Here is a 15,653-nt window from a genome sequence, read left to right on the forward strand (position 1 = left end):
ATAACATATTGTCCACCAAAAACATATATATATATATATATATATCAGTCCCGTTTCTGGTCCACGATCCCAAGGACTACCTTGGTCAACTTGTTAGATTTCTGTATTATACATATTCTAGATCTTTCACATAATTTAAAATACGCAAAGACATGAAGACATACCTGGAGCTATCTTTCTTGAGTACACGATCTCTGAACTCATCTAATCTGTGCAATCCTAGAAGTTGTTGGCTTAAGACTTCTACTCTGTCTCATAATCTGTTTCAACTATCTCTTTATGATGAGAATAGGGTTAGATAAAATGTCTGATGAGACTAGGGCCTTAAGCTTATATAAGGCTAGGTCAAGTCGTCTCTACTCATCACCAAGGGCCGACTTGACTTATCTTCCAAGCCCACTTAATTGGTTCACACAAAAAATGAAATAAATAGGACCCTTTAATAGGCTTCAAAACCTTTCTTTATTCCACAAGGTTTTGGGCCTCGAGGTATAACTTAATTTAAACTCTTATCAAAACCTGATATAACTTAGTATCTAGTGCACCGATCTAAATAAAAAAACATAACACAACTACCGTTTGATAATTCTTTTGTTGGTCGAAAAAAGTTTGATAATTGATAAAAACCAAATTAGACGAGGGCAATCCTAAAAGAAAATTGATAATTGACGTTTTTTCCCTCTTTTTGTTTCTCTTTCTACAAAACTAGAAATTGGAGAGAGAGAGAGAGAGAGAGAGAGAGAGAGAGGCTCAGCCGTAACCAAGGATAAAAACCTCATACTTCAAATATTGTGAACTCTTCAATGAAAGTGATAAAAGGAAGAGAGACTAAGGAAGTTAAAGGCCTAGTTGAAGAGTTTAAAAAATAATTTGTATATGTTCTATGATTCATGATGACCAGGTGAACGAGATTGATATATATATATATATATATATATATATATATATATATATATATATATAGATAAGACGATGCTTAACGAGTAGTGGTATATATTTTATATATATATATATATGATGGAGCCCACTAGGGCACTACTAGCTAGCTAGCAAAGATTGCTTTATAGACCCACATGAAAACCAATCTAGGATCCGAACGTGACACTTTGTTGGTTCACACTTTAAAAGCATGCATATATGTCGTCAATTTGAGGCATGTTGTATGGTTGGTTTGCTTTGTTCGTTATTTTAATGGTACAACGAGTCAATATTATTATCGGCTTATCAAGGACTACTACAATTAATAGATTACTTAACAATAAACTATTTCCACTTGAATATTGATGACATCGATGGACACTGCACTAAACAAAACAATTATGGCAAATGAATTTTATGTGTTCGTGTTAATTAAGGATTGTGTATTAAGTGTGATGACGTGTATAAATAGATTTATTTGCTTGCCTACAAGCCTATTGATGTTTAGAGAGATATTCCAAAGTAACACAATTTACCTGCTCATTTGCATTTTTTCCAATTTCTTACATGTATGTGACCCTGTGTTTGTGCATGCGATTTGAAAAGTTCATAAAATAAAAATGAGAATATTTATTAGGGCAATATTGAGCCAGGTGACGATGAAAGGCAATATTTCCCGACTCCCGTGGGTGAAGAAGTCATTTTCTTTCCTTAGTTAGCTCATTGAGTCATTGACAATCGGTCACTGCGCATCACTTCAACTTGCTTGCATGAGAGAGAGAGAGAGAGAGAGAGAGAGAGAGAGTTATTAGGTGCACTTTCGTTTGTTGTAATTAAAGAGTTAACTTATGACCCAATTATGCATAAAGCTGGGAATGGATGGATCCATAAAAAGTTAAAAGTTTGATAATTGTCAACATGTTTGGTAAACTCAAAATTTCAAGTCTTAATTCAAAACTTTTCAGACATAAGTGGAGGTGAGTGCAAGTGGCAGTAATGAGTAGGCAATATTGGTTGTGAAGTGACATATAATAATAATAATAATAATAATAATAACACAAAATTCATATTAATTAAGTGCTGGTCAGTTCATTTTAAAAAATTTGATTATTCATACTCAATAAAACTATGTCACCCACCAAAACCTCTTTTGCTGTCTCTGGGGCCTCCTCCCTCACTCTCTTTTCCTTACCTCACCACTTCTTTTTTCCTTCCTCATTTACTGAATTTAAAGTTTTAATTGCAGGGAGACTATTTGTGTACAGATACGCTTGGATTTGTAGTTTTATTGGTTGGTGGCTGCAATTTCAATGGTGTTATCTGTCTTCAAGGCGACTACAACATCTGTGATGGTGATGGCTACAACGTCTGTGGTGGCAATGGCAATAACAACAATAGTTGCTCTGTTGGTTGTTGATTGTTCATTTGTAGTTTTCTTATTTCATAATAATTGCATCAACTCCTTGTGAGTTGGGTGTTTGATTGCTTTCTAGTCTCTATTTGTATTTTGTACCCGTGATAGTTAAAAGTTGTAGTTGTATTAGTAGATTTGGGTGCTGTGATTTATGTCTGGTTTGTTCAGGCATGCGGCTTTTATGCTGAAATTTATCTGGCCTTTTGTGGCCTGTATTTGTATCCGAATTAACCTTATGTGGTTTCTATACTTCCATATTTGTATTACCCCTTTGTGGGCATTTGTATTTTTCTTTGTAACTGATGATCTTTGTGCCTAATTTATGAATACAATTATCGCTTTTCTTTTATAAAAAAAACTATGTCACCCGCCATAATTAATTCTTAATTAGACACTTAATTATTCACAAAACGAGACACTTAACATGCCTTTTATTTTGGGCCTGGACTGGAGGAGTAGGTCTTTCAAACAGCGGGCTGATCCATTGGACAGAACCCTACAATCGACATGTCGTTTGAGGAAACGAGGGACAGCTTTGTTGTTTTGTTCACACGAGACATGATGTTCAGCCGAACACTTGATGTTCTGACCACGTGGCAGTTTAGCGCGTGGGAAGTACGCGCCATGCGTGCTTGCGAAGAAGGAGAGTCAACGTAGACCGAATTAGTTGACGGTAAGCGAGGCTAGGCTAGGGTTGGGTTTGTTTCCGATTTCGTCCTGGGCTGGGAAACACACCAATATTTTACAGTAAGCTTTCAGCCGTCTTCCAAATCTTCCACTTACTGTTCAGTTTTCCTAAAAAGCCTGGGAATTCCGTAACTGCGGGCTAGGAATTTGCCTATCTCTGCACTCTGGTCTCTCGAATTTTGTAATTTTTCATTTGAATCGTGGTTTTGAGGTGAGTGTTGCTTTTACAAATTCTCGATATTTTGAATTCGCATTGTTTCTGAAGATTTTGTTCTTTTTAATTGTAATCTTGGACTTGCTATAATCACCGTTTAGGGCATGAGAATCTTCAATTTTGATTTGTTTTTTAGGTGAACCAAAACATTGGAATTGTATGTTGGTTTACTTTTGAATTTTGTGCTTGTCTAGGTTGTGGAATAATTTTAACCTTTTCCACTGGAAAGTATTATGAGTACTTGTACATGCTCTTAAAAACTAATTTATTATATAATTAGGTGAAGATTGAATGATAACGTAAAATTGGCCTTACTGTTATTTTATAGGTTGTTGATTAATCTTGAGAAAGAGCTACTAACAATCAATGTCGGTTCATCCGTCATATTGCGAGTCTAATTTCATCTCTTCTATACCATTATGAATTTATGATGAAAAGGTGACAATGGCTAGAGGGGTGCCCGAGAATCCTTCTGAGCAAGGGATTGCTGAGGCTTCAACTAGCATGTGCATTCCGGAACCAGAAGAACCTCAGTGCTCTATGCGTAAGTGGTATTTTACAAGACAGGAAATAGAAGATCAATCTCCATCGCGGAGGGATGGCATCAGCCTCAAGAAAGAGTCACAATTGCGGGATTCCTATTGCTCATTTCTTCAAGCGATTGGGATGAAGCTTAAAGTGTAAGTGCAAGTGATTCGTGTGTTTTGATAGTATTGGATGTTTAGTAGTGCTGAAGATGTGATGTTTCTCTTACTGTATGGCATGTTTTGGCTGGTTCAGTCCTATAGAATAGCCATCTATTCTCTGCATCTCTTTTCAGTTTTTTATACCGACTGGTATATCTTTTTTAAAGATGTGTGCTAGCTTGAGCTACTCTAGTTAAAGTGATTGCTATTACATATCTTTCAGATCTCAAACGACTATAGCATGTGCAATGATGTTGTGCCACCGGTTTTACATGCGTCAATCTCATGCTAAGAATGGTTGGCAGGTAAAATTTTGTGTGTGAATAATAATGAATGAAACTTTTCTTGACATACCTAAGGTGAGCGCTTAGAAGCATAGAGATGCCCGGCGTAGCCTGCATATATTTAGCTCTAGTAGGATATGTCTTTTTCATTTAAACAAATATGGTTGTAAACATTTCACAGGTAATTGCAACTGCAAGCTTCTTTCTTGCTTGCAAAGTACGAGACACACCATGCTTTCTGAAGGATGTTGTTGTTGTGGCATATGAGATGGTGCACAAATTGGATCCTTCTGCCTTACAAAGCATCAGACAAAGAGTATGTAGACACACCCATTTTATGGCATTACATGTATCCTTCTAATGATGGTTGCTTATCTTCCACCTTCTGGATGTAGGAAGTTTTCAATAAGCAAAAGGAATTGATTATAGTTGGGGAGAGACTTCTTTTGTCCACAATTGGTTTTGATCTTGACATCCAGCTTCCATACGCATCACTTGTTGCAGCTTTAAAGAGTTTAAATATTCTACCTGACCTTGCTCAGATGGCGTTGAATTTTGTTAATGATTGGTGAGGATTGTACTATTACTTATCAGAGCATTCTGTATGTATCCTAGTGGTGATGTAAAATTTGATCTCACGCTTGTCTTTTCCATAACTGGTCTTTCATATGAATGAATGTGCAGTGTCCGAACATCACTGTGCTTGCAGTACAAGCCCCATTATATTGCAGCTGGTTCAGTGGCTCTTGCTGCCAAAATTCAAAAAGTGAAATTACCTACACAGCAGGGAAAAGTTTGGTGGCTTGAGTTTGATGTTTCGCCGAAGCAGTTAAATGGTTGATTTGAAGTCCTTTCTTTATTTCTGCTTCATGATTTATAAATCATGATCTGTGATAAGAAGCATGGTTGGTGTTGTCTTAATGTAGTTTTCCTCAGTATGCTTTGCGTATGGTTCATATTTGGAGTGATGAGTTTTATTGTCTTCCTCAACTAGTATACCTTTTGGTCCTATTGGTCGGAGTATAGTGTCAGATTTGGATGAGTTTATTCTGAACAGATTCCCTCGTCAGTGTCTCCCTTCTATTCATACAATCGCACTTGGATTGTTTGCTTTATGGAAAATGTCTATAACTTCTATGTAATTTCTTTCAGAGGTCATTCAGCGGATGATGAGGCCAGACAGAAAACAAGCTCTAGCACCTGAAAATGGGAGAGTCATTGAATCTGAAACTATACCGAGAAAGCAAAGTGGTATTGATGAGGATGGTAGTGCTCAGATTAAACAAATCAAAGGAGAATTGGATGATCGGAACTCAAGATGCAAGACTGATTCTGTTCATAATAACTGTGTTAAGATTGATATTAACCGGATTAGAGATGCTATAAAGAGGAAAAGATGTGAAAGAAGTGTAAATAAGAAGGTGGTGCACGCCACAGATGATGAGATAGATACTGAAGCCTGGATAGAAAGTGAGCTCGAAAATGGAGTAGAGCTAGAAGATACATCCGCAAAGAAGAAACAAAGGTTGTGAGTTTTTCATGCCATTACAGGCACCCTCCTTTGTGTATTTTCAGAGAGTACTTAAGTTGGCAATTGGTTCCCCTAATTTTGTAAGTATTGAATGTATATTCTTTTAATTAATTTTTAAATAAATATAATTTGGTGCTCGTATCTGCATTGGTAGGTTCTATGTATTTCTGCTTCATCTGATGTATGAAATTCAGGTTCATCTTAGTGACATCTGTAATTGTTTAACAGTTGCACAGAGCTCTCTCTCTCTCTCTCTCTCTCTCTCTCTCTCTCTCTCTCTCTCTCTCTCTCTCTCTCTCTCTCTCTCTCTCTCTCTCTCTTATATTACAGCAGCATCTTCTCTTGCATATACATATGTTAAGATTCAAGTATACAGATGCCACAGAGTTTTCTTGATTTCTTTTAAGCCTTTGGAAAAGTACTGGGGGCACACTGATGAATTTGTGGTATGGTCTTAGAAGGAAATTGAATGTAGAAAATGCAAAAACATGTCGCTACCATGCTCCAAATGAAGTTAAAACCATTTTGAACGTCGCTAGGTTTAGTGGGTGCAAAAGAGGAAATATTTTATAGTGCTAGTGTGCTCTACTCATACCAATAGATTTGTGGCTGAAAACCAAAAACTCACATCGATGACTGATTAAAATAGCTAGTTAGGAAGATGAAGGAATCGCACAGAATAAGGAATTATTATTATCCATGGTTCAGTGGGCATAGAAAGCAATGAAACACAAAAAAAAAGGTGTATGGCCCCTTGGTGTTGGATTTCATGCCCCTAAGCTTGACAAGCATATATTCTCCTGTTCCTGTGATTTGTCTTCTTCTCGAGACAACCTTTAAATCCTGCAACTTTAAGACCTCCTTTTAAGGGTTTTGCCATGTATTTGACCTAAAAGTTCATTTTATACTCAAGTGGAGGAAAGCATCACCAAAATAATGATCCATGTTAAACAATTGAAGGAAATTAAATAGTATCTTAATTAACAACTTCTTAATTAGTACCTAGCTAGAAAGTGTTTAACACGAGAGTTGTATAATTGTAAATAATAATCTTCTTCTTTTATGACGGGAAAAGAGAACTAGTGCTTTTTTTTTTTTTTTTTTTAATGTATAAATAATATCAACATACAAATTTTGATGTTCACCTTAACGTCAAGACAAACTTTACTCGCCAAAGATAATGTGCTCTTATTTGCAGCAACTAAAGTTGTTTTAGCATCTTCTAAGTATGATTAGCCAGACCACACACACACACACACACACACATATATATATATATATATATATATGACCTTGGAATCTCTCCACCAGCTACTGATCAACCAGACAAAGATACTCGAAGAGATTGCAGATCGAGGCTTTTTGGGTTTGGCAATCGTTTCACTAAATGTAAAGCTGACGGCTTTGGTTAGTGATTAGGATGTGAATTAAGAAGGTTCTAATTCGCTTCTTAAACATTAATTACAAGACAATAAAACTAATTCAACACTAATAAAGCAGTGTTTTATGTTATGTACGTACGAATTATACTAAAGTAATTAGACAAAAACTTTATTCATATGTTTGAAAAAGTTTACAATAAAGTTGGTGAAGTTCTATATTATATTGTAATTTGTAACCTGTAAGTGCCACAGAAGACCCTGGCGTTGACTGGCAAAGACTACAAAAAATAGCTGTTATTTCTATTTAGTTTAATGATGGTGATGGACCCTAAAGTCATTAATGATAACAACTTGCTTTTTAGTGGGTTATGGGACATTTTGTTTGTAAGAAAATTAAGATTAAATTAATAATTAATGCTCATGAGTTTATTAGAATTATTATATGTATGTAACTTGTAAGGAGATGCTTGTTAATTGGTTTCAAATTGAAGTCCACATCCTTACCCACTCGCAACATTTCTTTTCTTCTTCTTCTTCTTCGTCTTGATCTTTTTCAGACCAAGTTATAATTAGTTTCTCTCCTTTGCACATGCATTAAAGAAGGTAGAGAATTGACCTTTCAACCGAAGATCACTAGTTTGGTTAATTTGTTTTACTACAGTGCGTGACGGGGCTTTCTTTTCCCACGTGTCATTATCTTCGTGATATATTGGAGAATGATTCGAAGGTTGATGAGAAAATGATTACCAAACAAAATTATTAAATTGCTAAACAAACAATTTTATGTATGTCTATATATTTTATACATTCTCTCACCAAAAATTTGTGAGAATGAATCATTAAGGATTTGAAAGCCGGTTGGACGAAACTTATGTACTAAATTCGACATTACAAGTGAATTTCATTAATAAACAGATATTAACTTTAAAACAAAGAATTTTGAAGTAAAACTTTCACGCATACTAAGTATAACCCATTAACACTAAAAGGCCGATTTACAACTTGATAAAATAAAACCATTGACAACCCAACCCATTAACAAAACGAAAAAGCCAACAGAGAAGAGAATATGTTTTTGGTTAGTAGTGTATTGCAAATCAATCCTAATACCATAAACATATAAAATGGGGATTGATTAATTACACATGAATTCAAGGCTTTTGAGATTAAAAAAGAAATGGAAAAGGAAAAGAAATTCTTAAGATGTACGAATCTTTGAAGAATCATGAAAGTGAAAATAATAATTGAAATTTCTTTTGTAAACCAGATGTAGAAGCAGCTTTAATGAAATGAATCTTGGAAGATAGTGAGACTAGGAAATATGGAAAAGGTGACAAGCAAAGAGAAAGAAGGAGAGAAAGAAAAAGCTCTCGATAAAGAAGAAAAGCTTTAAAGAAAAAAATAGTTGGAAGAAATAAATTAATGTAGTTTGTAAGATGGGTGGGTATGCTAAAAGAAAAGTTGAGCTTGCCCATGCTTTGATCATCTGATCTCACATTCCCCTTTTTTCGTCTCATGTGAACTTTTGTGGGGCTAATCAAATTATTAATTATAACCCCTTCTTTGATGGAGAATGACAACTTAATCATAATTTAATTTTTATTTCATTCTCTCTCTCTCTCTCTCTCTCTCTCTCTCTCTCACACACACACACACACACACAAATAATTTGAATGGAGAGTCCAAATTCACAAATATATATATATATATATATATTATTTCCTAGACTTATAATTATGATTAATTAGTGAGGCTAATCTAATCTAACGCAAGCTCCCATTTTGCTGTTGAATTAGCTCTCGAGCCAGTCTCTCTCCCCATTGCACATACATGCACAATGATGCACTTGCAAATTAATACTACTATTGGTATATCTTTAAAAGTAGCAGACAATAAGTCATGTAATTACAGGGTGTTCATAAAAAAAAAATTATATTTTGTCTGGGCAAGAGTTTTTTTGGGTTAGAGTAATTGTTTGCCACTAGCCAGGAGATATGATTGAACAATAATCAAGATCTCAGATTTTTTTATTTTTTTATTTTAAAATCCTCATCGCAACCAACCGTCATATTATTCTACCCTTGAATAAGGAATGAATGCCTGCCGCCCCTGCTTCTCTCATTTTTGCTTCCTCACCTCAAGATCCGGGCCGGAGCATGGCAACAATACTACTTATATTATGCCATCCAGAATGTCTGTCGTACGTACGTGAAATGTAGATAGAAAATATTTTTTCATTTTCGCATCTACCTATTTATTATGCTAGACAATTACGTGTATGTATATTTTTAAAAGATTCTTAATATTAATCTATGTCTTGTTAATTCCCATTTACAAGTTTTGTACTAGTTATTCAATATAAGGTTTTTAATGCAATGATTTTGAATTTATATCCGAGTTTAATTTTGATCAATCAACTAACTCCTCACACATATATAAAATAAGTGGATCCTATTAAAAAAGACCGACCGACGTGCGTGTTGATGGTCATCATCAAGGAAGGAAGGAGATTGGCCTACTAAGATAGATGATGCAGCTAAGCAAGCATGCAAACTTGTTATCAGTGTTGTGTACAGATATAACAACGAGTCTTTGATTTCGAATGATGTGATCTTCAATTTTCGTATAACCTACTCAGCTTCCAATTCCATGTCTCGCAAAGTTGCTTTAAAAAATCTAAAACCAAAAGCTAAAAAGTAGAGACCAGTCATATTGACCAACCAACTATAACAAGCAACTGTACTGTCGTTGAACCTACACATAAATGAAAATCTCTTTTTGGGACCATAATATAAATAAATTATTATTTATTTCTCGGTTATTCTGATGAACGATCTTCTACTTCTAATTCCTCCAAAGGAGATTAATTTGATGCATTACTATATACAGATAGATATTGTCAAGATAAAAAGATAGCCTGCTTCATTCAAAAATTCATATATATAATAAAGCTTGGCTAGCTATGTTTGTGGCTTTTGGTAGCTAAGAGTACTATTTGTGATGATAGAAGTCTGCGTTCAACGAAGATATGCTTGCTGATAGCACAAGGGTTCACATCAAATGCTTAATTTGTGTCTGCGTGTGCATCTGAAACACCAAAAAGAAAGGGAGAAGGTTGCAATCATCGTCCTCTATTGTCCCTCTTGAAGATTACCATGCCCAACATGTACGTGCACTTTAATTAATGGAAGTGATGTTCACCACCGAAAACCCAAGGAGAGATTTTACCAAAAAGCAAATAGTTCATGATAAGCAATACAGACTGCCACGACAATACTGATAGCATACACAAACTCATAAGCGATTTAGAGAAGAGTTCATCATTCACTCGCATAGAGATTTTCTTAGTAAATTTGCATTAATATTGAATGCATTTTCAGATATATGCCCGGGGGAAATCTTGTTTCTAATCAACGTGCCTAGGTGAAAAAGTTAAGCATACCGGTCTGGAATTAATGTTTAATCATATTTAATCTCTTTTTATAGAACTAAACTAACCATCCATAGTGGTGTCCTAATAATAAATGTTCTATTTATTTTATGATACAAAACTTGAGATTAATTAGCATTTCATTGGATAGAATTGGATTGATCGCATGCACTCGATAGAACTGGAGAGTAGTTCACTGCAGAGAAGTTCTATTTGCTACTTATACCCACCATTCCAAATGAGAAAAATCTCCTGTTTGCTACTTATACCCCCACCATTGCAAATGGGATATATACATAAAACATCCTTGGACATGTGGGGTTGAGAGAGAGGGAGAGGGTAAAGCGTGTGGTTACCATCATTTCTCTTCTGAGACCTGGTTGACAGCCTTGGGATTGAAGGCAGGGATTTTAATCATGGCGTAGAGGAAGTATATAATCATCCGCCTGTAATTGCAGAGAGAGTGCAAAAAGAAATATATATATATATATATAGCTAGGTAGAGGAGAGAAAAAGAAAGAGAGAAAGCCTGAAAAGAAAATAAAAAACAAATTAAAGTCGGAGAGAGAGAGAGGTATGGAGATGAATAATAAGTACTCACGCTCTCTCTTTCTTTCTTTCTTTCTTTTCAAGGCTACTTTAATCAATACATAAGGATATGTAAACTTGAAAGAGTAAAGAGGAAACTGAGAAAAGTTGCTAGCTTAGCTAAAAGCAACCACCAAAGGTATGCGGGTGTCACAACCTGAACTGGGTTTTCTTTGAATTGTGTGAGAGATTCCTGGGGCAAAGCTAGTTACTTACTTAATTAATCTTAATTTATTGCTTATCTTGGGATTTTCAAGCTTTTTCGAAAACAATTATATCATTATATATGGAGTCTGCAAATCTCCATCACCAACATCACCAGCTCCAAGAGAATCTTGTTGGGTCTTCTTCTTTAGCAGCTACCCCATCTTGCTATGCAGTTGGAACCAAGCATGCTTGGACCCCTTCTGCCACACTGTAAGTCTCACTCCTCTCTCTTTCTCTCTGAGCATTCAATAATTAATGAACATTTGGCTGTTCATAAATGCAGAGCTTTAGAAAATTTGGAATTTTTATTGTTTCTTTAATTTTTTTTCTATTTTGATTTGATGTTCATATCAGTCGGGAACTGCATGCTGAGATGACAACCAGAAATTTGCTTCTCTGTTAGCTTCTTGTTAATTATGAAAATGTTTCAAATAGGTTCAAGCTGTTTCCAGTTGGAATATTGCTTTGGAATTTAAATCATTAAAGTTCACGATGAAATGTACAAATATATACTTGCACCAGTGTGTGTATATATATATATATATTATATGGAAAACTTCATGCGCGCCATATATAATTAATGAAGAATAAAAACTTAAATATTTATCAACAATTTTGTTGTTGAATTGAATGAAACAAAAAAAATTAATGAGAAAAGGGGGGCACTAGTAGCTGACCCACCTTTAAATTTGGAATTAATATTTATGTATTTTTATTTTTATTTTTATTTTCTCATGAGTAGTGTTCATTACATTTAAATTGTGCAGGAGCAGTAGTGGTAACTCATCAAATTCAGGCTTGGATCCCCTCAACAGTTCCATGGTACCAGACTTGGGCTTTCACTGGCTCACCAATATTACTAGTGAGCATCAGTCTCCCCATGACCTTGCTAAAATTAAGGAAGAGCTCACTTCATCATCCTCCTCAGATCATCATCACCATCATCATAATTCCTTCCCAAAATTAACAGAAATGCTGACCAGCGCCGCCGCGTCGACTAGTATAGATCATGATCAGTATTACCAATTTATGAAGAATGAGGAAAAAAACCAATTGATCATGAATGACCTCAGTGAGAAGCTCTTGCTCAAGACTTTGTCTTCTGGCTGTCAAATAAATAGTATTATCAATCCTCACCACCACCAAATTTCATCAGCTGGAGAGTTCTACTCAAATGATGATCATCATCATCTACTCCACAATTCTAATCTAATTGGAGGCGTGCCGCCGGGGATGCCTAGCAGATCAGGAGGCCACTTCAGCCAAATTTATCCAAGCATAAATGTTTCCAACTTGAACCGGTCGTTGTCTTCGTCGTCAATCTCAAACTCTAGCTTGGACATGAACTTGCAGGCCATGGATCTCTTAGGCGCTTCTGCAAGATTTAGTACCGGGACTAGTAGTAGTTTTAGCACGCAGCCTAATTCACATGATACCCTTGGCTTATACAAGGAAACGCATGATTCGTTTGCTACTCTTCAACAGATGCATCAATCAACTGACCCTCATAGGCTATCGTGCGGCAATAATAATAAGGTACGTTTTCTTCTCTTTTTAACCTAGCTAGTCAAACCAGCTGCATACATTTTATTTTAAATAATAGTTTTTACTCTGCACATTCCACTAATTAATTATGTTTAGTTAATAATTCATGGTATATTTGAACCCTAATAATCATGTAAAATAGCTTAATTATCATTCTGACAATTTGCTAAACTATAATTAAAGTCAAAGAGTATAAACGTAATGAAATTAATCAGAAGTTACTTTTCTATTTAGTTTTAGGAGAAATAAATCCAAAATTCAAAAGTGAATACACTTTATTCTAAAATCTTTATTTGCTTATATAGCATCAAAAGAAAATGTAGCTTCAACTTTATACAATGTGTGTTGTGTGCATCTCCTTTTTTCACAAGGCTTTTCTTAACTTTTCTTTTCTTTCTTTCTTTCAAATACTGATTTTTGGTCTTTTGGAATTCAAAGATATCATCTTTCGACAATGAAATAACAGAGGTGAAGCGACCCGGCAGTTCCATCGAGCCAAAGGTAACTCAAGCAACTGCACCAAAGAAATCGCGGTTGGAGTCGCGCACTGCATGCCCACCCTTCAAGGTACCAAATTAACCTTGTGATAAATTAAACTGAAAATTAATTGCTTTGATGTGTACCATCAACAGTTTTGGCATTTGTGCAGGTTAGGAAGGAGAAATTGGGAGATAGAATCGCAGCTCTTCAGCAATTGGTGGCACCCTTTGGAAAGGTAATTATTTCTGTACTTGGTCTCTCACTTTAGAAATATTGAAAAAACAACATTTGTATTTTCTCCGTTTAATGTGTTTCAGTTCAATTTAATTAGCAATTCTATATTGCAGACAGACACAGCATCCGTTCTGATGGAGGCTATCGGATACATCAAATTCCTTCAAAACCAGGTCGAGGTATTTCAGTGTTTTAATCTTAATCATGCTTTAATTTAGAGATCAAATAATAATGTCGAGACCACACCACACCTGACGAATATTAAGGTACGGAGATGCTTTCTACAATAGAAACCCAACTGTCCTACTTTAAGCATTTCGTACGTACGTTGATCAACATGTGTATGGCGCTAGCCGCTAGGGTTTTCCTCGGGCATGCTTTTCAAGTTTTGACCTTATCTCCACCATCAATTTCTTGAAGTGAACTTTCCCAAGACGTTTCTTATATATATAGTCCGGGACGTGCTGAAGCATATACAAATGATCATGTCTCTGGTCTGGTCTTGTCATGCCCATGTGGCTCCTTTGGATTGAACGAGGAAGATAAATAACGAGAGATGAAGAAGAAGATAAATTAGTCTCATCAATCTCCTAAAGGAACAAAAAGGAAACAACTTTGGTCACTCACGACATTCATTCTTGTCTGGCCTCTGGTCTTATCTTAATTGGAACTTGGGATCTAAACGACATACTTTCACTATTTTAACAAGAACATCTCCCGCTCGATTGATAATATGATAGGATGCTTGATAGAAAGGGGAAGACTACTTTCAATTATTGAAGCAAATTCAATTTTCTGCTTGCTTTATAAGGATATGGTTTTTTATTCATTTTACACGTTTTGTGTGCAGACCCTAAGCGTCCCATATATGAAGTCATCACGCAACAAATCCTCTAAAACAATGCAAGGGGTAAGAATTATTGAGATTTCCGTACCAACAATAATGTCGTGATTTCATCAGTCTAATCATATGATTTACATGTTGCAAAATAGTATTTTGTTTTTGTTCACCCTACATACATCTTGCTTGTGAAAAATGCTGTTGTAATACTTTCATGGCTAAAATTGATTTTCTTAATTAGTTTAAATGACGCATTGCTAACCATGATTTCAGGGTGTGACAGAGATCAATGAAAATGACGAAACAAAGCGAGATCTCAGAAGTAGAGGATTGTGCCTCGTTCCTTTGTCGTGCATGTCTTATGTGACAAGTGACATTGGTGAGGGTGGAAGCATTTGGCCAGCGCCTAACTTTGGGGGAGGGACTTAACATTAATGTTATATTTTACTTGATCATATAAGTTAAGAGTATTGGGCAAATTAAATATTGGCTTATTCTTCTATAAGTCCATACTAGTGAAATCTTCAACCCCTCCAAAGTTTAATGGAGCAAATTTGGTCATCCGGTCAACAATTCCGGAATGGACCAAGTTTGATCCATTAAAAATTCATGTGTACTATTTATAGATCTTCTGGCATTTAGGGGGCCTTTTTTCATGTAATTTATGTACTCAATTTTTCGATCAATAAAAGTTTAACTAAGCATTTCGATTGTTTTTGGACACTTTTGTTTTTATCGAAATTTCAATTCATTGCAAACTCCTAAAGGGACAGAAGACAATACAAAGAAAGCCGGGCAAAAATTTGGACACTATTTTGCACATTTCCCAGGCCCACACTTTAGATTTCTTGTTATAATGTAATTGTATGTATGATATGGTCCAACCCGGGGCGGCCCTGTGGGGGAAAGTCCATTTGATAAAGTCAACTTACACTCAGAGCTCCGTTCAGATTTCGGGCCCAATTTTGTCCCTCAAAGCCGGCCGGACCGTGCCTTTTAGTTTTAGATGCCTTCCACCGTTTGGTGTTTTGTCACCGCCGTTAAAAAATTTTGTATTTTTCAAAATTAAAAATAATAAAACGTATTTTTGAGGTTGATAAAAAATAGATTGAGAGTAAAGAGTCGCGGTAGGACTTGGGACCATTGGTGCCATGACTTGTTTGAAAGTGAAGAAGTTGCAAATCTACTTTCCAACGAGAGGCCAATAGTTTG

At 35.5% G+C, this 15,653-nt stretch overlaps 2 protein-coding genes across 3 annotated transcripts; both read left to right on the forward strand.

The window, feature by feature from the left end:
• Window positions 3,010-5,959, forward strand: LOC18793634 (cyclin-T1-3). The gene is made up of 7 exons (XM_007226143.2): window positions 3,010-3,230; window positions 3,672-3,913; window positions 4,143-4,224; window positions 4,385-4,519; window positions 4,599-4,771; window positions 4,888-5,039; window positions 5,356-5,959. The coding sequence occupies exons 2-7, from the start codon at window positions 3,678-3,680 to the stop codon at window positions 5,733-5,735; spliced, it is 1,158 nt and encodes a 385-aa protein (XP_007226205.1). The 5' UTR covers window positions 3,010-3,230; window positions 3,672-3,677; the 3' UTR covers window positions 5,736-5,959.
• Window positions 11,022-15,156, forward strand: LOC18792553 (transcription factor bHLH110). Of its 2 annotated transcripts, XM_007223176.2 has the most exons (8): window positions 11,102-11,273; window positions 11,392-11,551; window positions 12,109-12,877; window positions 13,325-13,453; window positions 13,536-13,601; window positions 13,714-13,779; window positions 14,451-14,510; window positions 14,715-15,156. In XM_007223176.2, the coding sequence occupies exons 2-8, from the start codon at window positions 11,421-11,423 to the stop codon at window positions 14,868-14,870; spliced, it is 1,377 nt and encodes a 458-aa protein (XP_007223238.1). In that variant the 5' UTR covers window positions 11,102-11,273; window positions 11,392-11,420; the 3' UTR covers window positions 14,871-15,156. The 2 variants fall into 2 exon arrangements, with proteins under 2 accessions (XP_020411210.1, XP_007223238.1); XM_020555621.1 differs by having other exon boundaries at window positions 11,022-11,551; window positions 13,714-13,773.

Source organism: Prunus persica, chromosome G1, assembly GCF_000346465.2.
Source record: "Prunus persica cultivar Lovell chromosome G1, Prunus_persica_NCBIv2, whole genome shotgun sequence".
Taxonomy (NCBI): Eukaryota; Viridiplantae; Streptophyta; class Magnoliopsida; order Rosales; family Rosaceae; genus Prunus; species Prunus persica.

Bases quoted from the DNA above. Each gene is read 5' to 3' on its own strand.
- LOC18792553 (XM_007223176.2), top strand. From the start codon at position 11,421: ATGGAGTCTGCAAATCTCCATCACCAACATCACCAGCTCCAAGAGAAT. The intron at 11,552-12,108 runs GTAAGTCTCACT...TAAATTGTGCAG, and splicing joins TGGACCCCTTCTGCCACACT to GAGCAGTAGTGGTAACTCAT. The intron at 12,878-13,324 runs GTACGTTTTCTT...TGGAATTCAAAG, and splicing joins CGTGCGGCAATAATAATAAG to ATATCATCTTTCGACAATGA.
- LOC18793634 (XM_007226143.2), top strand. From the start codon at position 3,678: ATGGCTAGAGGGGTGCCCGAGAATCCTTCTGAGCAAGGGATTGCTGAG. The intron at 3,914-4,142 runs GTAAGTGCAAGT...CATATCTTTCAG, and splicing joins ATTGGGATGAAGCTTAAAGT to ATCTCAAACGACTATAGCAT. The intron at 4,225-4,384 runs GTAAAATTTTGT...AACATTTCACAG, and splicing joins ATGCTAAGAATGGTTGGCAG to GTAATTGCAACTGCAAGCTT.